The 26,119-nt window shown below is 63.2% G+C and overlaps 1 protein-coding gene across 1 annotated transcript; it reads right to left on the bottom strand.

The window, feature by feature from the left end:
* Positions 1-5,056: 5,056 nt before the first annotated feature.
* On the bottom strand, positions 5,057-12,109 carry ASB10 (ankyrin repeat and SOCS box containing 10). The gene is made up of 5 exons (XM_084260122.1): positions 11,751-12,109; positions 9,566-9,833; positions 8,309-8,813; positions 5,764-5,877; positions 5,057-5,354 (listed from the first exon to the last, which is right to left on the bottom strand). The coding sequence occupies exons 1-5, from the start codon at positions 11,971-11,973 to the stop codon at positions 5,169-5,171; spliced, it is 1,296 nt and encodes a 431-aa protein (XP_084116248.1). The 5' UTR covers positions 11,974-12,109; the 3' UTR covers positions 5,057-5,168.
* Between the last annotated feature and the right edge of the window lie 14,010 nt (positions 12,110-26,119).

The raw sequence follows: 26,119 nt of genomic DNA, 5'->3' as shown, positions 1-26,119 counted from the left end.
CTCCCCAAACTTCTCCCACAGGAGCCCTTCCCCAGGGGGCTTCAGCTCTTCCCCAGCTGCCCCAGCGTGGGTCCCTGCTATGGGTGCAGCCAGAGAACCCCAGAGTGTCCCTCAGGCCCAGCCTGGTCCCCCCTGGGGTCACCAGCCCCCCAGCAAACCTGCTTGGGTGGGGGCCTCTCTTTCTCCCCATGGGCTGCAGGTCCTGCCAGGAGCTTGTTCCAGTGTGGGCTTCCCATGGTGTCACAGCCTCCTCTGGGCATCCACCTGCTCCAGCATGGGGTCTCCACAGGCTGCAGGTGGAGATCTGCTCCATCATCATCCTCCCTGGGCTGCAGGTGGAGATCTGCTCCATCCTCCTCCTCCCCGGGCCGCAGGGGGATCTCTGCTCCATCATCATCCTCCCCAGGCTGCAGGGACAGCCTGTCTCACCATGGGCAGGTACCGGGCGATGCTCAGGGTCTGTGCTGCAACCAGGGCTGGTGCCAGAGGTGTGTTTGTCACCCAGAGGGGGGTTTGTCCCTGCTGAGCAGGACTCACACACAGCCCAGGCCTTTCCTGCCCCTCACCCCACCCAGAGAGCAGGGGGGGGGTGCACAGGGAGGGGACACAGCCGGGCCCCCAGCTGGCCACGGACACTGGGAATGAGTGGCATGGGCAGTGGGGAGTGACCTCCCAGCTCTGCTTCTGCGTGTGGCTTTTACTTTACCCAGTAGTCTGCCCTTCTCTCAGCCCAGGAGGTCTCTCCTGCCACCCTGCTGACCCCCTCCCCCATCCCACCAGTGAGCGAGGGGCGGAGCTGCCACCCGGGGCACCCGTAAGGGAAGGTGCCGCTCCCAGCCGCAGGACGCAGGATCGGGGACCAAACGGGTCACACAACACCCCCCCCATCGCGCCTGGCGCGGGGACGGGGGGACACCGCTGCCTCCCGCTGGGGGCTGCCCGGGGGGCGTGGGAGCCGCTGCGCCAAAGGGCTGCGCCCCCGGCGTCACCTGCGCAGCACCGGCAGCCACAGCTGGAGGGAAACAGGGGCCGGAGAAGCACGTGGAGCGGTGCTGCCCGGGGTGATGCGCCGGGAGCACCCGGCCCCGGGGAGCAGCTCTGGGGCCGAACCGGCCCCTGGAGAGGCCAGCAGAGCTCTGCGCGGGGCTGGGCTGGGCTGGGCTGGGCTGCTGTGGGGCTGGGCTCGGCTGGGCTGGGCTGCTGCGCGGCTGGGCTGGGCTGCTGCGGGGCCGTGGGGCTGCAGCTCAGGGCTAATGCTGGGCTCCTCCTGCCCCAGCCAGAGACCCTTGGGCTGCCTTGGGGTGCCAGGGAGAGCCCCCCCGTGGGCCACATCCAGCCCCGAGGTCCTCTGGCAGCCCACCCGCACTGCCCAGTCCCGTGGTGGGACGTGCTCAGGGCTTCCCAGGGGCTGGGGCTGGGGCTGGGGCTGGGGCTGGGGAAGGGGCTGGGAAGGGGCAGGGGCTGGGGAAAGGGCTGGGGCTGGAGAAGGGTCTGGGGCAGGGGCTGGGGCAGGGGCTGGGGAAGGGGCTGGGGCTGGGGCAGGGGCACCACTGACAGAGGTTTCCCAGCAGCATCACGGTTTATTTCAGAGCATCCCTCGCGGGAACGGGCAGAGGCAGCGAGCACAGGGCAGGGAGGGCGCAGGGAGGGCGCAGGGCGGGTACCGGCAGCGGCCACAGCGCAGGGAGCTCGGGGGCAGCCGGGGGCAGCACTGGAGCGTCGCTGGGTGCTGAGCACAGGGCCGAGGGCAGCACGAACCCCCCTCACCTGGGGACGAGCACAGGGCCGGGTCATGGACCCCTGGGGCAGAGCGGTGTGAACCACAGAGCTGTAACTAAGGGCTCTGATCCCTGGCCCCTGGGCTCAGCACCGTGCTGGGTGCATCCTGCCCCGGGCTCAGCACCGTGCTGGGTGCATCCTGCCCCGGGCTCAGCACCGTGCTGGGTGCATCCTGCCCTGGGCTCAGCACGGTGCTGGGTGCATCCTGCCCTGAGCCCAGCACCGTGCTGGGTGAATCCTGCCCCGGGCTCAGCACCGTGCTGGGTGCATCCTGCCCTGGGCTCAGCACCGTGCTGGGTGCATCCTGCCCTGAGCCCAGCACCGTGCTGGGTGAATCCTGCCCCGGGCTCAGCACCGTGCTGGGTGCATCCTGCCCCGGGCTCAGCACCGTGCTGGGTGCATCCTGCCCTGGGCTGAGCACTGTGCTGGGTGCATCCTGCCCTGAGCCCAGCACCGTGCTGGGTGAATCCTGCCCCGGGCTCAGCACCGTGCTGGGTGCATCCTGCCCTGAGCCCAGCACCGTGCTGGGTGCATCCTGCCCCGGGCTCAGCACCGTGCTGGGTGCATCCTGCCCTGGGCTGAGCACTGTGCTGGGTGCATCCTGTCCTGGGCTCAGCACCGTGCTGGGTGCATCCTGCCCTGGGCTCAGCACCACGCTGGCTGAATCCTGCCCTGGGCTTGGGCAGGTTCCCAGGGATTATTTTTTAAGAGACAGTTATGAGAAATCCAGATACAGTGTGATAAGCTATTCTAAGATGCAATTAACCAGCAGATTAATTACCCTTGCTATTAAAAGTGTGGTTCATTTCTAACATGTTTCTGCCCAGCTTCCATTGCCAGCACTGGATCCAGTTTGACCTCTGTGTGCCTCTGGGAAGAGCTGGTGAGGAGTGGACTCTGCAGCCAGCCCTCAGGGAGCCTGAGGGATGCCAGCCTGGTGACAGACCGGGTGCTCAGCCTTCACAGAGGGGATGGGGGCTGCAACCCCTCCTGCCCCAAACATGTGGCACCAGAGCCAGTCGCCTCCCAGTGCCCACAGGACTCCACGGAGCAGCCGTGGTGTGTCCAGCCAGCACCCCCAGGCTGCCCCTGCCAGGGATCCCTGCCAGCCCAGGCTCTTCTCCTGCTCCCTTCTCAAGCCCCCACCCCAGCACAGGGTGCCCAGCAGCAGAGACCCCAAAGAGCTGCAGTCACTGGGTTTCTGTGTCACCAGGGGTTCTGCATCATGGAAACAGGGAGCTCCATGGTTCTGCTCTGTGTCTGAAGGAGCAAAGCACAATGTGCCTATTTCCAGTACTAATGAAACACTTCCAATTCCTTCAGTAATTAAAAAAGATGCTGAAGAGAAAGTTAAAGCAACAATTGTTCTAATCTGCAGGAGGATCCCTTGCAGCCAGGAGGACTTAATTGACTCAGGACTCCACTGAAACACTGATTTCCCTCTAACAAATCATGGCACACTTGGGAACCCAAGAGAAAGGTTGGGGGTGGGGGGAATCCAGTGTCATCCCAGGGTCTAAATGTGTTCACATGGGTATCCAAGAGACCACAGAGCAGCTGGTGCAAAGCACACCCCAAGCAATCATGGAGAAGCAGCCAAAGCAGGGGGTGGTTTGAGAGGCAAAGAATCCTTTGGGCTGGGAAAGGCCTTCAAGATGCTCCAGTCCAGCCATGAACCCAGCCTGGCCAAGCCCACCGCCGAACCCACCCTGAGGGCTGGGACATCCCTGTGGACAGGGTGACTCAGCCCAGCCTGGGCAGCCTCTGCCAAGCCCTGACAACCCTTCTGGTGAGATGTGTCCTCACATTGAACCCAAACCTCCCCTGCACCACTTGAGCCTGTTCCCCTCGTCCTGTCACTAGGGAGAAGAGGAGTCTGTCTCCACAGGAGAGCTGCTCCAGCCCTCTGACCATCTCCACAGCCTGCCCTGGACTCGCCCCAGCAGCTCCATCCCCTCCTTGTCCTGGGCACAGGCTGGAGGCAGCGCTGCAGGTGGGGTCCTGGTCCTGCTTCTTTTGCTGCAGCCCAGGACATGGTTGGCTTTCTGGGCTGCAGACACACATTGCTGGGTCATGCTGAGCCTCTTGTGCACCGACACTCCCACATCCTTCTCCTCAGGGCTGCTCTCCAGCCACTCTGAGCAGCTGCTCTGTCAGTGGCCCTGACCCACGGGCAGCACCCTCAGTGCCCAGGCCAGGGAACACTCCCTGCCCCAGCCCTGCTGACCACTCCACTGCTGGCACAGCCCAGGATGCTGTTGGCTTTCTCAGCCCCCAGACACGCTGCTGGCTCATGTCCAGCCGACTGTCACCCAACACCCCAGGTCCTTTTCTTCTGGGCAGCTCTCCAGCCGCTCTGTCCCCAGCGGGGGCTGGTGTGACCCAAGCCCAGGGCCCAGAACTCAGCCTTGCTGGAATCACAGGATCCCAGAACCCCAGCCTGGGCTGGGCTGGGAGGGACCCCAGGGGTCCCAGAGCCCCAACCCCCTGCCACAGGCAGGGACACCAACCTCCAGCCTGGAGCTACACACGGGTGCCCAGGGCCCCAGCCAACCTGGCCTGGAACACCCCCAGGGACGGGGCACCCACCCCCTCTCTGGGCAGCCCCTTCCAGCCCCTCACCACTCTCTCTGCACAGAACTTCCCCCCAGTCTCTCCTCTCCCCCTTCCCTCCTCCAGCTTCACTCCAGCCCCTTGTCCTGCCAGTCTCTGCCCTTCCCAAGAGCTGATTCCCCTCCTGTTCCTGGGGTCCCTTCAGGGACGGGGAGGCTGCACTGAGGTCCCCCCACAGCCTTCTCTTCTCCAGGCTGACCCAGCCCAGCTCCCTCAGCCTCTCTCCATGGGGAGCTGCTCCAGCCCCCTGAGCATCCCCGGGGCTCCTCTGACCCCTCTCCAACAGCCCCACATCTTCCTTGTGTTGGGCCCCAGCTCTGGACACAGGACTCCAGCTGGGGAGGGCAGAGCAGAGAGGGACAATCCCCTCCCTGTCCCTGCTGCCCCCCCTCTGCTGATGGAGCCCAGGATCCCATCGCCCTTCCCAGCTGCAGGAGCCTCTGCTGCTCAGGGGGAGTTTCTCCCCCAGCAGAACCCCCAGGTCCTTCTCCCAGGGCTGCTCCCCAGCAGCTCTTCTCCCAGTCTGTGTCTGGGGTTCCTCCAGCCCAAGTGCAACACCTGACACTTGTCCCACAACATCCCCTACTCCCTGTGTCTTGCTTTCCTTAGTGAGCCTGGAGCTCACCTTGGTTATTATGGGATGGCAGAGCACCAAGCTGGCTGGGACAGGGACACAGCGACAGGGCTGAGGTGGCTTCGTAGGAGCAGAGGGAAGGGCTTAGCTGGGAGGCTGCAGGGCTGGGGAAGGGGCAGGGCAGGAGCTGGGGCCTCAGCCCTTAGTAGAGAACGTCCTGGAAGCCGAGCAGCAGGTACGTGTGCAGGGCCCTGGGCAGGTGCAGCTGGGACAGCACCGGCAGCAGCCGGCCCTCCAGGAAGGTCCTGAGCGCGCAGCGAGCCAGGTGCTGCAGGGAGCGGGGTCTGTGCTCCAGGGAGAAGAGCGACTCGTAGAAACGGGGGTACTTCTAGAGAGAGCAGAGGGGGCAGGAGCAGACAGAGCTGGAGGCACCACCCAGGAGCAGAGGTGGAACCAGACATCCCTTCGCCCCAGTTACCACATCCCCCCCCCCGACCCCCCAGCACCACCCCCAGTGCCTCACACACCTCAGCTCTGCCCTGCCCCGGGCTCCCCCCAGCCCCAAGCCCCCCCTGCCACGAGAGGACCAGCAGCAGGTAAAGCTGAAGCTCCCACCCAGGAGCAGAGGTGGAACCAGACATCCCTTTACCTGCTGCTGCATCCACCCCCCCGACCCCCCAGCTCCACCCCCGGTGCCTCAGAAACCTCCCCCAGCCCCAGCTCTGCCCTGCCCCAGGCCCCCCCCAGCCCCAAGCCCCCCTGCCACCCCGTGCAGCCAGCACGGTGCCGCCCCTCACCTGCACCACCTCCTCTGGCACCGCTTCCAGCCAGGCCTGGGAGACCCGCACGCGGTCGTAGCTGTTCATCAGGACCTCCAGGACGCGCGGGCAGGGGTGGCAGTACCTCAGCACCTGCCCCAGGGACACAGCAGGTGAACAGGGCCCTGCAAACCCCACCCTGGCCTCCAAGGAGCTGCTCAAAACCCACCCTGCCAACTCCACGTCGTAGGATCACTGAATCGCAGACTGGGCTGGGCTGGAAGGGACCCCAGGGCTCACAGAGCTTTGCACACACACACACACACACAGAGGTTGCTGGGCTTTCCCTGCAGTTCTCTGGTGTGCTGCAGGTAGGGAGAGCCTGGCTGCTCTGACTTCTCATGTACGTTGTGGTTTGGCTCATCCATGTCAGGCTGCATCGTGTGTCCAGCAGCTGCCTGCCCAGGGATGGCTCAGGGTGCTGGAGGGGACGGGGGGTGTGTCCAGGTCTGGGCTCCCTGGGATCAACCAGCCAGGGATCTCCTGGAGAGAGTCCAGAGGAGGGACAGAGATGCTGAAGGGCCTGGAGCATCTCCCCTGGGAGGAAAGGCTGAGGGAGCTGGGGCTGTTCAGCCTGCAGAGAAGAGCCTGAGAGGGGATCTGATCACTGGTTCTCAAGAGCTGAAGGGTGGGACCCAGGGGCCATGGGCAGCCTCTGCTCAGTGTCTGTGGGGACAGGACAAAGGGTGATGGGCTCAAGTTGGAGCCCAGGGAGTTCCCCCAATGTGGGGAAGAACTTCTTGCTGGTGAGGGTGAGGGAGCCCTGGGACAGGCTGCCCAGGGGGTGTGGAGTCTCCTTGTCTGGAGAGATCCCAGCCCCTGTCCTAGGGACCCTGCTTGGGCAGGGGTGGGACCCCCTGGGCTCTGGGGTCCCTTCCCACCCCTGTGAGTCTGTGATCCTCTGATTCTGCATGTCCATGGTGGTGCAAGCAACTCCCTGGTGCATCTTCCACCACCAGTGTGGGCTGTGGAGCTCACCCCACCCACGCAGGGCTGCGCAGAGGCCGATCTCCCCTGGCACTTGGCTCCCACTCCCCGTGGCCCAGGCCAGCAGTAGCTGTCAGAGCCTATTCCGGCTGTACCAGTGATCCTCATTATCTGGCGTTAATAGGAGATTAATTAGTGTTAATTGTTGATTTTCCTGTATTTTCCCAAAGGGGAGAGCAATCTGCTGATCTCCGGGCTGGGTAATTATTGCACTGCTCAGGAATTAAGACAGGAAATTAACCCTTTGTTTGCTGGTGTGGCAGAGGCAGGGTGAGCTGGAGGGTATTGCCCCAGAGAGGAAGCACAGACCCTGGGAGGGACAGGGCCAATCCCTTGTGGGGCAAGAGATTATGGAAAGTAGGTGAGTACTGCCCATGCAGCCTAGACAGAGGCAGGGAAGTCCCACAGGGCAACAGAGGATCCCAGAGTCCCCAGGCTGGAAAAGCCCTTTGAGCCCATCCAGTCCAACCATCCCCATCCTGAGCTGACCCAGCTCCCTGAGCACCTCATCTCCCCTCTGTTCAACACCCCCAGGGCTGGGGACTCAGCCCCTCCCTGGGCAGCCTGTGCCACAGCCCCACAGCTCTGCCAGGGAAGAACTTTGCCCTCCCAGCTGAGCTGACCCTGCCCTGGGGCAGCTTGAGCCCATTGCCCCTCCTCCCAGCTCCTGGCCCCTGGCTGCAGAGACCATCGCCCACCTCTCTGCACCCTCCTGCCAGGGCAGGGCAGGGCAGGGCAGGGCAGGGGGGAGAAGGGCTCCCCTCAGCCTCCTCTGCTCCAGGCTCAGCACCCCCAGCTCCCTCAGCCGCTCCTCAGAGGATTTGCCCTCCAGCCCCTTCCCCAGCCTGGTTGCCCTTCTCTGCACTCGCTCCAGGACCTCCATGTCCTTCTGGTGCTGAGGAGCCCACAACTGGACCCAGCACTGGAGCTGCAGCCTCCCCAGTGCCCAGCCCAGGGGCACAATCCCCTCCCCAGCCCCACTGGCCACACTATTGCTGGCACAAGCCAGGATGCCCTTGGCCTTCCTGGCCCCTGGGCACACTGCTGGCTCGTGGGCAGCCTGCAGCCACCCAGCACCCCCAGGTCCTGCTCTGCCTGACAGCTCTCCAGACAGTCTCCCCAGCCTGGAGCTGCAGGGGGTTGTTGTGTCCCATGGGCAGGACTCTGCCCTTGGCCTGCTTGAACCTCATCCCCTTGGGCTCAGCCCATGGATCCAGCCTGGTCAGGTCCCTCTGAGGAGCCTCCCCACCCTCAGGCAGATCAAGACTTCCCCCAGCTCAGTGTCCCCCCCAAACCCACTGAGGGAACATCCCATCCCTTCACCCAGGTCACTGATAAAGGTGTTGAACAGGGCTGGACCCAACACACCAGAGCAGGAAACTTCAGGGGACCCCTCACAAGCAAAACCCACTCCCCAGCCCCAGGGAGCAGCAGGCAGGACAGAAGCTGGCCCGGCCCAAGCGCAGCTGTGCCAGAGCCCCCCTTGCTCTCCCTGGGGATGCTCATCCCCCCCTCCCAAGAGCTGGGAGCCCCCCACCTTGAGCAGGGAGCCGGGCCAGACGCGGACGGCTCCGTAGTTGAGCAGGACGCGCACCACCAGCTCGGGCTGGTGCTCCGGCTTGTAGGCAGCTGCCTGCAGGATGCTGTGCAGCGCCGTGTTGCCGCCGTAGTTCACGGTGTTGACGTGGGCCCCGCGGGCCAGCAGCAGCTCTGCCACCGCGGCGTTGGCGTTCCTGCAGGCCAGGTGCAGCGGGGTCTGGCGCTCGCCGTCCGCCGCGTTGGCGCTGGCCCCGCTCTCCAGCAGCAGCTGGCACACCCGGTAGTAGCGGCCGGCGTCCTGGGGCGCATGGGGCTGCGCACAGGCAGCGATCAGGGGGGTCTGTCCCTCCTGGTTCTGCGCCTCCAGCTCTGCCCCGTGGCGCAGCAGCAGCTGGACGTGGGCTGCCAGGCCGAGCCGTGCTGCCACGTGCAGGGCTGTGTCACCCTCTTCCTCCGTCCGACTGTTCACGCTGGCGCCGCGCTGCAGCAGCTGCTGGGCACACCTGGGTGGCCAAGAGGACTCGGTGACAGGCTCCTCTCCAGCTCCTGCCCTACCTCCCGTCCTGCTGGGTTTCATTTTTCCCCAAGAGCCCCAAAATCCCTGCCCCCATGTCCCAGAGCAGAGAGACCATCATCCCAAGTGTAGAATCACAGAATCATAGAACCCCAGACTGGGCTGGGCTGGGAGGGACCCCAAGGGTCCCAGAGCTCCAACCCCCTGCCACAGGCAGGGACACCAACCTCCAGGCCTGGAGCTACACAAGGGTGCCCAGGGCCCCAGCCAACCTGGCCTGGAACACCCCCAGGGACGGGGCACCCACCCCCTCTCTGGGCAGCCCCTTCCAGCCCCTCACCACTCTCTCTGCACAGAACTTCCCCCTAATATCTAATCTAACCCTTCCTTCCAATCCTCATTAACACTCCATGGATCAATAACAAAGCATCCCCACCCCCAGAGCCTGCTCACACCCCGTCTGCACGCCCTGAGCTCTGCCCTGCGAGCCGCGGGCTCTGGGTTGCTGGCAGGTAGCGAGGCAGCAGCACCACCCAGCTCTGCTGCACCAGCATCTGCACCAGCATCTGGTGGATGTTGGAGGTGGCCCTGGCCCAGGAACAGGCAGTAGGGACACCCCGTTCAGCAGCCACCACTGCAACCAGCAGCGGGCATGAGTAGGGACCCCCTCCCACGGCGGATGGGGCTTGAAGGGGAGGGGGGCACGGCAGGGAGGGGGCCGTGCCCCCAAGGAGCACTCACTCGATGGAGTCCTGGCTCTTGCAGAGGTGCAGGGGCCTGTGGCCGCTCTCAGAGACAGCCTCGGGGTCTGCGCCGGCGCGGAGCAGCAGGCGCACGCAGGGGGGGCTGGCGGCCGCGCAGGCCTCGTGCAGCGCCGTCTTGCCCCCCGGCGCGAAGTCGACAGCAGCCCCCCTGCCCAGCAGCAGCCCCAGGCACTCTGCGTAGCCCCGGCTGGCCGTGATGTGCAGCGGCGTGGTGAGCTCCTGCTCGTAGCTCAGAGACCAGAGTCCTGCAGGGACAGAGAGGAGAGGGCTCAGGGGGCTGCACCCAGCCACAGCGCACCGAAGCGGGGGCGAGACACCCCTTCCCTCGGGGCACCCGACACACACCCTCCCCTGAGGCTCCTGGCCAGGGACTGCTGCTCCCTGCCCATCCCTTCTCCACAAGGTCCTGCCTTTGTCCCTCTCTGCTCTGCCCTGTGAGGCCCCAGCTGAGTCCTGTGTCCAGAGCTGGGGCCCAACACGAGGAGGATGTGGGGCTGTTGGAGAGGGGTCAGAGGAGCCCCGGGGATGCTCAGGGGGCTGGAGCAGCTCCCCTAGGGAGAGAGGCTGAGGGAGCTGGGCTGGGTCAGCCTGGAGAAGAGAAGGCTGTGGGGGGACCTCAGTGCAGCCTCCCCGTCCCTGAAGGGACCCCAGGAACAGGAGGGGAATCAGCTCTTGGGAAGGGCAGAGACTGGCAGGACAAGGGGCTGGAGTGAAGCTGGAGGAGGGAAGGGGGAGAGGAGAGACTGGGGGGAAGTTCTGTGCAGAGAGAGTGGGGAGGGGCTGGAAGGGGCTGCCCAGAGAGGGGGTGGGTGCCCCGTCCCTGGGGGTGTTCAAGGCCAGGTTGGATGGGGCCCTGGGCAACCTTGTGCAGCTCCAGGCCTGGAGGTTGGTGTCCCTGCCCGTGGCAGGGGGTTGGAGCTCTGGGACCCTTGGGGTCCCTCCCAGCCCAGACCAGGCTGGGATTCTATGATCTGGGGGTGTCTGGGCCTGCGCTGCCTCACTGAGGGGGCTCAGAGGAGCCGGAGCGTTGGGGCAGAGGCTGCTCCCAGCACACACACTTCCCACCTCCAGGTCCATCATGGGGTGCAGGAGTTCTGCTGGGGCAGGGGCATGGCTGAAGGCAGCAAGGGTGCTGGCAGCAAGGGTGCTGGCAGGAGCACACACCAAGCACTGCAACTACCAGGAGCTGGGAAGTTAAAGGAAGAGGTGCTGAAGCAGCCTGCCACACATGGGAGATTCAACAGGCCCAGAGCACGGTGCAGACAAACAAGCTTCAGCAGAGATGGGGATCTAGGCCCTAGGGGAGAGCAAGGGGCTGCAACCTGCCAGCCCTCAAAGATGCTGACCCAGCTGGAGCTGCTGCTGAGCTGGTGCAGTCTCCTGGCACACAGCCTGCAGCTATTATGGGAAAAGGCTCCTTAAAATCCTGCTTCCTGCTGCCCATCCAGGCTGGGCAGGAGCTCCAGATCCCAAACTTCTCCATGTGTTCAGCACTACGTGCTTCTTGCAGCTGCTGCACCTCAGACTGAACCATCTCAAGGCCCTAGTGCAGGGCTGTGAGGTTTCCCTGCCCACACAAGCCCCAGAGAGAACCATCAGCCCAGCACAGAAGAGGCACATGGAGCCAGGTACGGGGCTGGCTGCAGGAGCTCAGCCTGGAGATGGACTCCTGGTGTCCCCATGGGAGACCCCAACCCGTTTCACAACCCCTGCTAGAAGGGACAGGTATCCAGATGCACCTCACGCTCCCAGACACATGCACAGCCTCCCACAAGCAGCACAGGGAACCCAACCACATCCCAGTGCTCTCCCTCCATCCCCACTCCTCCGTACCCCAAACTGCACCCACCACACACGATTAAGCAATGGCAGTGCCTGAGCAGGAGTGAGCCCCTGACCCACCCCTGCCTGCCCAGTGCCCCCAGTGCCCCTGTCCCAGCCCTGCCCAGTGCCCCCAGTGCCCCTGTCCCAGCCCTGCCCAGTGCCCCCAGGGCCCCTGTCCCAGCCCTGCCTGCCCACTGCCCCCAGTGCCTGAGCCCCTGTCCCACCCCTGCCCAGTGCCCCCAGTGCCCCTGTCCCACCCCTGCCCAGTGCCTGAGCCCCTGTCCCGCCCCTGCCCAGTGCCCCCAGGGCCCCCGTCCCGCCCCTGCCCAGTCCCGTACTCAGCCGGCGGATGTTGAAGCGGTAGTTTTTCCACTCCTCCAGGTCGCTGGTGTCAAAGACAGCACCAGGACTCAGGCCGTTCCGGGGGTCGCTGAGGATCTGGGCCAGCAGCCCCTGATCCCCGGCCAGCAGGGCCTGCCAGTAGAGCTGGGCAGCGCCAACCGCCTTCCTCGTGCAGATGGGCTCCGGCCGCTGGGCTCCGCCGGCTGTGAGGCTGCCCATGGCCTGGCACCCCGAGCTGGGGCAGGGCCTGCTGCTGGCCCACCGGCTGGGCTCTGCGCCCCAGGGTGCAGCCCCCCAGCGCCCTGCGCTCCGGCTGCCCCGCGGTGCTGCGTGGGGAGACAGCCCGTGTCGCGTGGCTGCTCGGCCCCAGCTGCGCCCGGCTCAGGTCTCTGCTCTTCTATTCTGGGCAGCCCCGTGACCCAACACCGGGGCCAAGAGACAAGGACACTCCTCTCGGGCAGCAGCACCTCTGCAGCCCGTGGAGGGAGAGCAGACACGGAGCCAGGGCCTCACTAAGGGAACACGGAGGTGTTTCCACGCCCAACACGCTCACCCAGCTGCTGCCCAGAGCCGCCACACTCCCCTGCCCAGCCCTCGGCCCCTCCACACCTCCAGCACCCCAGTCCCCAGTGCCAGTTCCCCCCAGGCCCCCAGCACCAGACAGGTGTTTGAACCAGCCACGGGAAAGCTCTTTTTAATCAGAGCTCAAAGCCAAAGGGCAGGTGCAGACAGGCCCCAAACTGGGAACCAGAGCATCACCCACAGAGTAACGACCGCGAAGGTCATTATCCCTTAGACCTTTTCAGAGAGTGGGCTGGGCTGGGAGGGACCCCAAGGGTCCCAGAGCTCCAACCCCCTGCCACAGGCAGGGACACCAACCTCCAGCCTGGAGCTACACAAGGTTGCCCAGGGCCCCAGCCAACCTGGCCTGGAACACCCCCAGGGACGGGGCACCCACCCCCTCTCTGGGCAGCCCCTTCCAGCCCCTCCCCACTCTCTCTGCACAGACCTTCCCCCCAGTCTCTCCTCTCAGCCTTCCCCCCTCCAGCTTCACTCCAGCCCCTTGTCCTGCCACTCTCTGCCCTCTAACAAGCTGATTCCCCTGCTGTTTGTCCGCTCCTTCAGCACCCTGTGCCCGTGCAGGGCCTCTCTGCTGTGCTGAGCTAAGAGTCAGTGCATGAAAGGGGAAGAACTCAGCAGCTCTTGGCAGGGTCTCTTACCTGACGGGAGCCTCTGTGCCTCCCCAGGGTGTTAGTGGGTGCCCCATGAGAGCCCGAGGTTCCCAACCCCAGGGAGGCAGAAGGCTGTGAGAGTTCCTGTCATAACTCCATAGGATTTACAGTCCCTCTGGGCTTCTCAAAACATCACTGGGGGTGGCTTGGGAAAGCCCAGGTCAGTAGAATCTGCTTTTCAGATGGGTGGGTTTAGGAAACAGTCTCTGGAGGCCAGTGAGATCCATCACCACAGCCTCAGGCAGCCCCAGGCTTCCCTTTCCACTGCTGTTCTGCAGCCTCCCACAAGTCTCACGTTACAGTTGTGGTCTGTGCTTGATTAATTATCTTACTGGGCTGGGTTTTGGCATCTTGGGCCGTTGGTGGCAAGAGCAATTTCTGAGTGAGGCCGTTTTACACCAGCTGCTGGTTCCTTTCCAAGCAGACCCGCTTGCTGCTCAGGTGTCTGTCAGCCCAGCACACAGACAGGCTTTAACCTGGGCAATGAGTATCTCCCTGACAAGTGGCCTCAGCCTCACAAAGGGCAATGATTTCTTGTATTTTTGCACTTCAGGAGACTGCAACAATTCAACCCTGGGTGCCACAAACCTCAGAGCTCAGTAACGATCTTCACTGCCCAGCAGCAGCAGCAAGCCCACCCTGCCTGTCTCTTGCTGATGTGGATCCCCACCAAACACCCAGGTACAGTGAAGCTTCACCCATCTGTGTGCTGGGCTGCAGGAGGAGGGGAGCAGGAGGACACAGCGGGGCAGCTGGGGGCTCAGGGGACCTCTGGGTGTTTTGGTCACGGGGTGGTTTATTCGGCATCGGGAGCGCTGGTGGCAGATGGGGTCCCCCTGTCCCAAGGGGCACAAGGATCCCAGACTGGGAATGGGCAGGGCTGGTGGAGAGGGCTTTAAACTGAAGGGGGTAAAACCAGGGTAGCTAAAAGAGAGCAGGGGGCAGCTGCTGGTGATGGAGTAGGGGGACGGCATGGAGTGTTGTGTCCAGCTCTGGGCTCCCTGGGATCAACCAGCCAGGGATCTGCTGGAGAGAGGCCAGAGGAGGGACAGAGATGCTGAAGGGCCTGGAGCATCTCCCCTGGGAGGAAAGGCTGAGGGAGCTGGGGCTGTTCAGCCTGCAGAGAAGAGCCTGAGAGGGGATCTGATCACTGGTTCTCAAGAGCTGAAGGGTGGGAGCCAGGGGGCCATGGGCAGCCTCTGCTCAGGGTCTGTGGGGACAGGACAAGGGGCGATGGGCTCAAGTTGGAGCCCAGGGAGTTCCCCCCAATGTGGGGAAGAACTTCTTGCCAGTGAGGGTGAGGGAGCCCTGGGACAGGCTGCCCAGGGGGTGTGGAGTCTCCTTCTCTGGAGAGATCCCAGCCCCTGTCCTGGGGACCCTGCTTGGGCAGGGGTGGGACCCCATGGGCTCTGGGGGGGCCTTTCCAACCCCTGGTGACTCTGTGATGGTGTGCTACAGTCAGAGACACCGTGTGGGTTCCTCAGGTCTGCTCCAGGAGGTGCAGGGCACCTCCAAGCACATCTGAAGTGCTCCTACACCCAGGCACAGAGCATGAGGAACAAGCAGAGCTGGGAGTCCTGGCTCAGTCCCAGAGGAGTGACATCCCTGGCTCCAGCCAAACCTGGTGGGAAGAGGCCTGGGACTGGTGTGTGCTGATGGATGGGAACAGGCTCTGCAGAAGAGACAGGCAGGGCAGGGGAGGTGGGGGCAATGGGGGGTGGGGCTGGCTGCACCGAGCTGTCAGTTGGTGACAACACAGTTGAGAACCTCTGGGTAAGGACTGAGGGACAAGCAAACAAAGGGGGTGTCGTTCTGGGAGTCTCCTAAGGATTCTAACCCACACCCCTGGGAAAGTGGCCTTCAGCAGCAGCCCCCCCATTCTGGCACAGGGGCTTTTGCCACCAACCGTCTGTGGAGCAGTGGTGCAGTTACAGCCCCTCCACGCCTGACATTCCCCACGTTAAGTGCCAGGAGTCTGCTCACACCAGCCCAAGAGCAGCAAGGGCACCCAGGCTTCCAGGTCACCACGGACACCTCACCTGTGAGCACACTGGCTACATAGCTTACTGAGAAATCACAGCTGATGCTGATGAGAAGGGAAGCAAAACAGACCAGAGAGTGTGGAAGCACATCTAACAGCCCCAAAACCTACCTGGGCAAGGTACAGGGAGGTGTACAGAAGGGAGGAAACACCAAGGATGACCAGCTCCTACCTCCTGTCTCAGGACCAGCTTGTTTCCACCATCTCTGGCAGATGAAGTTTCCACTCCCCTTGCCCAGCCTGTCTCACAGAGCAGCTTACAGGGCACCAACCCCACAGAACACCAGAAGATTTTGTTCTGGAGCAAAGCTCCCTCCCAGCTGGTCCCTGCAAACTCCCACATCCCCCCTGCAGCTTCCAAAGGCAGCGCTTGGAGCAGGGGTCCCAGTGCCGCTTGGCACCCACCCTTCACCATCAGGAACAGGCAGACACAGAGCAGTGGTGGGTTGATCCCCAGGCAGCTGCTGAAGCACAGCCATGGCTCTTCCCCAGGACACAGGCACGCTCTGCACGAAGGGCACTGCTGGGACACATTTCACTTCTATCCCAGCAGCCTCTGTCAGGACAGTCCTGGTGACATTGCCTTCCAGCAGCCCTCCCATAGCCCTTATCCTCACCATTTCCCAGTAGATCTGTCTCTGGCCACCTTCAACGAGTCCACTACCGTTTGTTCTACAGCTACAGAACCCTCCTCCTTCCCCCAGAAGCCAATCTCCCCACACCCCTCCCCGCTTCCACCCCTGGGGATTCCTCCCTCCGGTACCTGTGCGCTTTCTGGGCTCCAGCTTCCACCCCTGGCTGGCTCTGGAAGGCAGAAGCACAGCTGGAAGAAGGGGCAGCAGCTCTCAAATCAGAGGAGGCAGAGGGGGAGTGTGGGACATGGGACCGACCTGTGGCCAAGCCAACGTGTTCTCTCTCTGCACAGAACTTCCCCCCAGTCTCTCCTCTCCCCCTTCCCTCCTCCAGCTCCACTCCAGCCCCTTGTCCTGCCAGTCTCTGCCCTTCAACAAGCCCATTCCCCTCCTGTTCCTCTGCTCCCCTCAGCTTCCACCCCTGGGGATTCCCCCCCCGTGCTCTTCCTGGGCTCCATCCTGCGCACCTCCCGCCCCGCGCCCCAGCCCTGGACACCCACCCCGCTTCCTGCTGGTCCAGCGCAGCTCGTCGCCGCGGGTCTCGATGAGGAGGTTGACGGCCGCGCTGCGGGTGAAGTACTTGCGCAGCAGCTCCAGGTCCCCGGTGAAGAGCGCGTTCTGCACCAGCAGGTCCCGGCACTCCAGCGGCTCCAGGCGGCTGCTGCGGCCGCCCGGGCTGGGGCCGGGGCTGGGGCTGTGCCGGCACCGCGACCCGCAACCCCGGCCCGGCTCCCCCCGGGGCAGCTGCGGCGAGCGCGGGCTGGCCGAGCTGGGGGAGAAGCTGCGGTCCATCACGGGCTCGAGCAGGGCAGAGCTGAGCCCTGTCTGCAGCTGCTTGTCTACTCCAGAGCCTCTTGTCCTCTGCAGGTAGCTCCTGGGCTGCAGCTCCCCCGGCCCCAGCCCAGGTCTGACTCACCCAGTATAAATAGTTCCCGTCCCAACAGCTGATTTCAGCTGCTGGGTGCAGCCGCCAGCGCGGATCAGGCACAGGAGGGGGGGGGCAGGGGGCAGGGAAAGGCTGCAAAGGAGGGACACGGCACAGGACGACAGGGTTGGGGCTGGAGGGAGGGATGGGACAGTCAGACTGAAGCCAGCTGGAGAGGAAGAGTCAAGCAGAGGGTGGAGGAGACAGGCTGAACTACCTGCAGGTTCCACTGGGCTCCCCTCCTGCAGACGGGACCCACCCAGCTCAGCAGCAGCAGGAGCGCTCAGGCTTCAGTCCCCTGCCGAGAGAGGCTGGGGGAGCCGGGTCAGCCTGGAGCAGGGAAGGCTGCGGGGGGACCTCATGGCAGCCTCCCAACCAGGGCTGGACAGAGAGGGCTGAGAGGGGAACACCAGCAGACACAGCCAGGCCCAGGTGTGAAGCCCAAACTCGACCCAGAGCCTTGCTGAACTCCCAGTGCACTACCACGTTCCTGTGGTGCCTGGAACACCGGCTCTGTCCTGACCTCGCCGTGGCTTCTCATCCTCTCAGCCCACTGCCACAGTCAGTGTCTGTGGCTCCTCTCTCAGCAGCAGCCTGAAGAAAGGGTGACCAGCACCTGGCAGGGTCCTCATTGCCCCCCAGCACCCCACTGTCCTCTGTGTCTGACAGGAGCTGTGTCCAGGAGGAGCACCAGCTGCTCCCAGCATCGCTCCCTCCGGCACACGGGGAGCACAGAGGAGCAGCAGGCTGGGCTTTCTCCAGCAGCAAACAGCCACAGCCACCTTCCCAAAGCCCAGGGCTCAAACCCCACGAGTCCCAGCAGCTGCTCCATCCCCCTTCAGCACCTCCAAACCACCCACAGCTGCCAGGAAGATGCACAAAGGCAGCTTCGGGATGAACCCACACCCCTCGCTGCAGGGAGGTGTCTGCTCTCATCTCCTGCCTTGGTGAGCTGCACTTCCCAGCACCAGGCTCAGGCTGCAGGGATGGGGCAGCTGAACTTCAGACTCACACTGCCAGCCCCATCTTGCCCGACCTCCCAGAGGCACCGGGGCTCTTGCCTCCGGCCTCCCACTCCACACCACATCTCATCACATCTCTCATTCAGTGTCATGTCAACACCCACCCCCTTGTCTTTCAGCCCATTGCTATCCCCAGGGCACAACTGCTGCCTCCCCACAGCAGAATCACAGACTCACAGGGGCTGAAGGGCCCCCCAGAGCCCATGGGGTCCCACCCCTGCCCAAGCAGGGTCCCTAGGACAGGGGCTGGGATCTCTCCAGACAAGGAGACTCCACACCCCCTGGGCAGCCTGTCCCAGGGCTCCCTCACCCTCACCAGCAAGAAGTTCTTCCCCACATTGGGGGGAACTCCCTGGGCTCCAACTTGAGCCCATCGCCCCTTGTCCTGTCCCCACAGACACTGAGCAGAGGCTGCCCATGGCCCCCTGGCTCCCACCCTTCAGCTCTTGATCCCCAGTGATCAGATCCCCTCTCAGGCTCTTCTCTCCAGGCTGAACAGCCCCAGCTCCCTCAGCCTTTCCTCCCAGGGGAGATGCTCCAGCCCCTTCAGCATCTCTGTCCCTCCTCTGGCCTCTCTCCAGGAGATCCCTGGCTGGTTGATCCCAGGGAGCCCAGCCCTGGACACACCCCCCGTCCCCTCCAGCACCCTGAGCCATCCCTGGGCAGGCAGCTGCTGGACACACGATGCAGCCTGACATGGATGAGCCAAACCACAACGTACATGAGAAGTCAGAGCAGCCAGGCTCTCCCTACCTGCAGCACACCAGAGAACAGCAGGGAAAGCCCAGCAACCTGTGTGTGTGCAAACCAGTGCCTGCACGTGCCACTGCCCACCATCCCCAGCAAGGTGTGGGAACAAGCCAGCAGCTGGGAACACACCATAGGCTCAGGCCTCTGGCATCACAGCAGCACCCAGGAGAAGCAGCAAATGGAGAGCAGATACCCAGAGCCCTCTGGAGAGCATGGAACATCATGTCCTGGAGAATAAACCCACCACACAGAGTCCTGTTCTTGGACAGTGGAATTCGGGTTTCAGCTGGAGCCCTACTGCTCGTGGGGGTGTGCAGAGGGAGGGAGTAACCTGGGCAGAGCCACCCACAGACACATGCAGATAAGCCCTGCAGTGTTCCAGGCATTAAGCAGCAGCTTTTCTTGATGAGTGTTGCATGTGCAGCAGCTCCAGCCCCCCCTGCTCGCAGCCCTTGTGCTCAGCAGTGCCTGCAGAATGCTCCTTAATCGCTGGCAGGAACGTGGATAAGGCAGCACATCCAGGCAAAGCAACTGCTTGCCCCAGATCACATTAGCACCCCTCCAGCAAAAGGCAGTGGGACCCAACTCCTCCATCCTGAGACCATCCCACCACCTGTTTGCCAAGAGCACTGGGAATCCAGAGTCCTGGGGCAGGTCAGGGGGAACAAATCCCCCTTCTGAGAACACAATGCCTCAGCCACAGGTAGGTCCCATGTTCCATACTCTTCCTGCCTCCTCTGATTTGAGAGCTACTGCCCCTTTTTCCAGCTGTGCTTCTGCTTTCCAGAGCCATTTCCCACCCAGGACAGCAGCCAACAAGGTCAGAGAGCCACGGGCATGGATATCAGAACCCAGTGTGCCCTCAGCTGCACCTGGGGGCTTGATGGTGAGGAGGCACCAAGCAAAACCACCCTGGCTAGAAGGGGCTGGACCCCATCAGGAAGAAGAGGACAGGGGGAGTATCACAGAGTCACAGGGCTGGAAAAGCCCTTTGAGCCCATCCAGTCCAACCACTCCCATCCTGAGCTGACCCAGCTCCCTGAGCACCTCATCTCCCCTCTGTTCAACACCCCCAGGGCTGGGGACTCAGCCCCTCCCTGGGCAGCCTGTGCCACAGCCCCACAACTCTGCCAGGGAAGAACTTTGCCCTCCCAGCTAAGCTGACCCTGCCCTGGGGCAGCTTGAGCCCATTGCCCCATCTCCTGTTGCTTGGAGAAGACCCAACAGGGCTGATGTCCACAAGGCCAACAGGACAAGGACAAAGTGGCACCTGGAGCCCTGTACTACCACATGAGGCTTCGGTGTTGCACAGGATAGGAGGAATCAGGGAGGGGAGTGGGCTTGTTAAAAGGGCAGAGAGTGGAAGGACAGGGGGCTGGAGTGAAGCTGGAGGAGGGAAGGGGGAGAGGAGAGACTGGGGGGAAGTTCTGTGCAGAGAGAGTGGTGAGGGGCTGGAAGGGGCTGCCCAGAGAGGGGGTGGGTGCCCCGTCCCTGGGGGTGTTCCAGGCCAGGTTGGCTGGGGCCCTGGGCACCCTTGTGTAGCTCCAGGCTGGAGGTTGGTGTCCCTGCCTGTGGCAGGGGGTTGGGGCTCTGGGACCCTTGGGGTCCCTCCCAACCCAGACCAGTCTGGGATGCTGTGGGGCTGCATCTAGAGACCAGCATTGGAAACACAGGTGAGAGAAGAGGAATGATCTTTAGCTGGCAGCGGGAGCGGCTGCCACACCTGGCAGCAAGGACCTTCCTCACGCCAAGGATGAGGAGCTCCACTGTAGGTTGGAGCTCTGGGACCCTCAGGGTCCCTCCCAGCCCCGACCAGCCAGGGATTCTGGGACCCTCTGACAGTCCCATCACCACACATGCCCCACGCATCCCCCAGCCGCCACGGCCATGGCCCTGGCTCCTTGTGCTCCAGACACCAGGCCTGCCTGCTCAGGAGAACGTGTCCCCGGTGCCAGGCAGGAGCAGCCGTGGTGGGGAAGAGCCATTAGGCGCCTGGGAGAGGGGCTGTGTGGGGAGCCAGCGGCCCGGTGGGAACGAGCCCGTAACGAGCTTGTAATGTGCGTGTGCGCGGCCTGCGCAGCGTCATCACAATGGCACAGGCACTTTCCCGCCTCATTGCCTCCCAAATGGATTTTAAATATCATTCCGAGGACACAATTATTTAAAACGCTGAACTAAACACTCGCTAATGGGAAAGCGGCGTGTGGCCTGCAGCAGCCAGGCCTCATGGGGCCTCATGGGGCCTCATGGGGCCTCACGGGGCCTCCCTGCCCCGTCACCCCCTTCCCCAGCCCCACACCCTGCCTGGGGCCGCAGGGAAGCGCCTTCCTCCCTCTTGGAGACCATGCAGGGTGCTAGGAGGTAACTGCACGGGGCCACCTCGATCACAGACTCACAGGGGTGGGAAGGGACCCCAGAGCCCATGGGGTCCCACCCCTGCCCAAGCAGGGTCCCCAGGACAGGGGCTGGGATCTCTCCAGACAAGGAGACTCCACACCCCCTGGGCAGCCTGTCCCAGGGCTCCCTCACCCTCACCAGCAAGAAGTTCTTCCCCACATTGGGGGGAACTCCCTGGGCTCCAACTTGAGCCCATCGCCCCTTGTCCTGTCCCCACAGACCCTGAGCAGAGGCTGCCCATGGCCCCTGGGTCCCACCCTTCAGCTCTTGAGAACCAGTGATCAGATCCCCTCTCAGGCTCTTCTCTGCAGGCTGAACAGCCCCAGCTCCCTCAGCCTTTCCTCCCAGGGGAGATGCTCCAGCCCCTTCAGCATCTCTGTCCCTCCTCTGGACTCTCTCCAGCAGATCCCTGGCTGGTTGATCCCAGGGAGCCCAGAGCTGGACACAACACTCCAGTGGGGCCTGAGCAGGGCAGAGCAGAGGGGGAGGATCCCCTCCTGTCACCTGCTGCCCACACTCTTACATGAGAACAGGCTTTTTGTCCCCATCCCATCTCTGTCCCCAGGCCCCAGAGGAGCACTCTGCCCTGTCCCATCTCTCAGCACTGGGGACACAGCGAGCCAGTCCCTGGGGCCCTCGTGTCCTTGGCTGCAGCTCCAACACAGGTATTGGGAAGCATCTCACCCGACAGCCGGTCCTCTGGTCTCCCCCCATGTTGGGCAGCGGGTAACTCAGGGTCACACACAGCACCAGAAGCCAGATGCCTTCCAGCCCCCATGGTTATGTGGGTCTGGAAGTTACAGAGATCAAGTAAGACTTAGTTTTTCATTAATTAGCTCGTTAACACCTCCCCTGCTGCAGTGCTGAGCAGGGCAGGTGAAGGAAGCAGCAGCACTGTTGGCTACATGCAGCACTCCAGAGCATTAAGTTCATCTTATTTGGTCTCTATTGGCACCAGTCCTGGCTGAGGAGAACACAGATGGAGAACAGCTCCCAGGACACCCCCTCCCCTCAGTCCCACCTCAGTGCTGGCAGCACCAGGGGTAACAGAGCCTTGGGCAGCAAGAGATGTGCTCACAGGGAGCATCTGTCTGCCCTTTGATCACCACTCACCTCCCTTCTCCACAGAGGGATTCTGGGCTGCCAGGAGGTGCAGACACAGAGACAGTGACCCATCTCAAACCAGGGAAGGGGAGGGACACACACCAGCACCATCCCCACCCAGCAGCAGCTGAGCAGAGAGGCTGAGAGCCCCTCACTGGAACCCTGGCTGCACTTCAGAGGTTCCTATCTGAAGAGCGTTGGCATCACCAGAGCCATCCATCACAGCTCATTTTCCTCTGCGTGCTGAACCCTCCCTGCTTGGGCCGTTTGGAACCGTGTCCAATGATGCACCGGAGCAGCCACCTGGCAGCACTGCTGCTGGGGGACAGGGACAGCCACACACACAGGTACCAGCCTCCAAAGCGCTGTCTCAGACCTGTGCTGCTCATCACACAGCACGGCCGGCCTCTGCTCCGTGGCCCCCAGCCCTGAGAGGGACGTGCCCGTGCTCTGAAGTCACTGTCCCCCTTCAGAAAGGAGCACAGCAGACACAGGGCACTGCTGGTGCTTTCAGGAACAGCTTGGTTCAGTTTGTCACACAGTGGTGCCCTCTGAGGGGTCTGAAGAGGGGGGCAAGGCAAAGGGGAAAAGCAGGGCTGCCTCCAGCCCATGGTGAGAACAAACCAGGTGACCACAGACCGGGGGCCAGGGACACACAACGGGGCAGCACTGCTGTGTTCAGCACTCAGAACTCACTGCAGACCTGCACGACCTAGAAAAGAGACTCACACAGAGAAGGCAGCCCCCAGACACTCCAGGAGATGCCTGCACAGGCTCTGAGTTCAGATTTGCTCCTCACTGTAACCTCGATGCTTACAGTGACCTTGTGAGTCTCTGCTGGCTGGCACAGCCTGTCCCCTCCTCCCAGAGCAGCCTCACCCAGAGCTCAGCTGAGCGACCAGAGCATCGGTGTGCAAACAGGGCAGGGAGCCACCAGTCCCATCCGGAGCATCACTGACTCCCAGCCTGGGCTGGGCTGGGAGGAACCCCAAGGGCAGCCCCTTCCAGCCCCTCCCCACTCTCTCTGCACAGAACTTCCCCCCAGTCTCTCCTCTCCCCCTTCCCTCCTCCAGCTCCACTCCAGCCCCTTGTCCTGCAGGGACACAAGCATCACAGCTCCTGCCCAGTGACAGATGAACCCACCCTGGCATGGGAAACACAGGAGAGAGAACCTGGGCAGGTTCAGCACAGAGCTCACCCCTCCCAGAGCAACCACCTCCTCCTGCCTCCCAGGCTGGATGCACCCAGGTCTGGGCTCCCTGGGATCAACCAGCCAGGGATCTCCTGGAGAGTCCAGAGGAGGGACAGAGATGCTGAAGGGCTGGAGCATCTCCCCTGGGAGGAAAGGCTGAGGGAGCTGGGGCTGTTCAGCCTGGAGAGAAGAGCCTGAGAGGGGATCTGATCACTGGGGATCAAGAGCTGAAGGGTGGGAGCCAGGGGCCATGGGCAGCCTCTGCTCAGTGTCTGTGGGGACAGGACAAGGGGCGATGGGCTCAAGTTGGAGCCCAGGGAGTTCCCCCCAATGTGGGGAAGAACTTCTTGCTGGTGAGGGTGAGGGAGCCCTGGGCCAGGCTGCCCAGGGGGTGTGGAGTCTCCTTGTCTGGAGAGATCCCAGCCCCTGTCCTGGGGACCCTGCTTGGGCAGGGGTGGGACCCCCTGGGCTCTGGGGGCCCTGCCAACCCCCGTGAGTCTGGGACCCGCGCTGCAGGCTGCTGTGGGGAGGCACAGGGGTGATTTACAGGGATCCGAGCCCAGGCACCAGCTCCATCCTTCAGGGAGGGGTGTGGGAAGCGGGGTGCCCGGGGCAGACACGAAGCGAGATGCATAAACCGCAGCACCGGGGAATGAGGCGCCGCCAGTACCGAAGCCCCGCGGCTTTCGGGCTCCCCCAGCCGCTCCCGCCCCTCGGCCCGGCCCGCCCGGCAGCGTCACCCGCAGACGGGCCGAGACCCCCCTCTCCAGGGCAGCGGCAGAACTGCACCCCGAGCCCCCAGCGCGCCCCGGCTGCGCATCCCCAGGCTGGGGAGAGCCGAGCGCAGCCGGGACGGGGATGGAACGGCCAGAGTCAGAGTCACAGGGCTGGAAAAGCCCTTTGAGCCCATCCAGTCCAACTGTTCCCATCCTGAGCTGCCCCAGCTCCCTGAGCACCTCATCTCCCCTCTGTTAAACACCCCAGGGCTGGGGACTCAGCCCCTCCCTGGGCAGCCTGTGCCACAGCCCCACAACTCTGCCAGGGAAGAACTTTGCCCTCCCAGCTGAGCTGACCCTGCCCTGGGGCAGCTTGAGCCCATTGCCCCTCCTCCCAGCTCCTGGCCCCTGGCTGCAGAGACCATCGCCCACCTCTCTGCACCCTCCTGCCAGGGCAGGGCAGGGCAGGGCAGGGCAGGGGGGAGAAGGGCTCCCCTCAGCCTCCTCTGCTCCAGGCTCAGCACCCCCAGCTCCCTCAGCCACTCCTCAGAGGATTTGCCCTCCAGCCCCTTCCCCAGCCTGGTTGCCCTTCTCTGCACTCGCTCCAGGACCTCCCTGTCCTTCTGGTGCTGAGGAGCCCACAACTGGACCCAGCACTCCAGCTGCAGCCTCCCCAGTGCCCAGCACCCAAACCTTTCTCCCAGGTCTGGAGGTTTAACTGGACCAGTGGCTCCCAAGCCCTTCCCAGGGCCATCAGCAGCAGATGAGTGTGGGTGCTGCTCCCGGGGCTGCTCCTGAGGCAGGTGAGGTCCTGCTGCCTCTGCTGTGTAACCATCCTCACAGCCCCTGCTGCCTGTTCTGCCCGGGGCTGGGATGAGCGCGGAGGCTGGGAGGAGGTGTGGGCACAGCCCCAGCCCTGGGGATGGGAAGCCCAAGAGGAAGCAGAAAAGAAAGGAGACCTGCTCAGTCTACAGCTACAAGGTGCTGAAGCAGGTGAGTGCTTCGTGTGCCTCCAGCTGGGGCCTGGCCAGGGCAGAGCAGAGGGGGAGGATCCCCTCCTGTCACCTGCTGCCCACACTCCTCCTGATGCCCCCAGGATCCCCTTGGTGGGCAGGGATGGGTCTGGTCCCCCCAGGCTGGGCGCTGGCAGCCGTTTTACAGAGGCTCTGCCTTTCTCAGTACAGCCAGTCCCAGGTTTGGGCCGTTCCCTCCATGGCAGGAGTTGGAGGCTGTTTGTTCTGGAAGCTGGGCTGGGCCCAGCTCATCCTTGTGCTGTTTTGCAGCACGTGGATCGACTCAGCACCAGGCCAAGGGGATCCCACATTCCCAAACCCGGGAACTATGAGGAGGGTTCCCTGCACCAGGAAAGGCCTGACCCCCAGCCTGCCAGGGGCTGCTTGTGGGCCCCCTGGGGGGCTTTCAGGCCAGCTAGGTCTTCCAGTCCTGGCTCCTTTGGTTTGGGAGCGTTTGCTGGACCTTTAGCATGTTCATAATTGAAAGCGTGTGGAGCTGAGGAAAATCCCTAGGGAACTATGAGGAGGGTTCCCTAGAAAAGGAGGGACCTGCCCCTGAGGCAGGACCTGCCCCTGAGGCAGGACCTGCCCTTTCTGGCTGTGTTGGGGCCAAACACACCTTCAGGCTGCAAGGGAGACTCACCCTTCCCAGCAGCCGAGGTCCAAGTCTCATCACTTACCTGGTATCATTCTGGTGCACGTCCAGAAAAGCCTGAGCTGCAACAACCCAGCCCAGCAGGAAGCTGCTGGGAGCCTGGACTCTTTAATGCCTTTGGATTGTTTCTAAAATACCCCAAACATCCTCTGTTGTATGTTCATTAATTGGCCTCTTCTCCCTAATAACCGGTGCCAGGAGAGGGAGTGGGTTCAGGTTGTGCCAGGGGAGGTTCAGACTGGCTGTCAGGAAGGTTCTCCCCCAAAAGAGGGGTGAAGCATTGGCACAGGCTGCCCAGGGAGGTGGTGGAGTTGTCTGGGAGGCTGTTCAAACAGTGGGTCGCTGTGGTGCTTCAGGAGAGGGTTTAGACATGGTGGTGGAGGGCTGAGAGTTGGACCTGATCTTAAAGGTCTTTTCCAGCCTCGAGGATGAGTCTGTGATTTATTTTAGCCAAGGTTCTGTGGCACAGGGTGAGATTCACACACCAAGCTTCCTAAAAACGTGGTTAACAACAAAAATCCATGTGACACCAACTCGAGTTGCCTGTTCTTTCTGAGCACAACCTGCGAGGACCAGCTCACAGTCCAGAACAAGCGCGGTGGCTTGCTCCCCCTTCTGTCCCTGCCGGGAAACCCAGCCCAGCCCCAGCCCTGAGCATCCCACTCCCCCCTCTGCGCTCCCAGAGC

The sequence above is a fragment of the Gallinula chloropus genome (assembly GCF_964237585.1).
Source record: "Gallinula chloropus genome assembly, chromosome: 2".
Taxonomy (NCBI): Eukaryota; Metazoa; Chordata; class Aves; order Gruiformes; family Rallidae; genus Gallinula; species Gallinula chloropus.
Note: the sequence above shows the minus strand (reverse complement) of the source record. Positions and strands in the feature narration are given on the sequence as shown.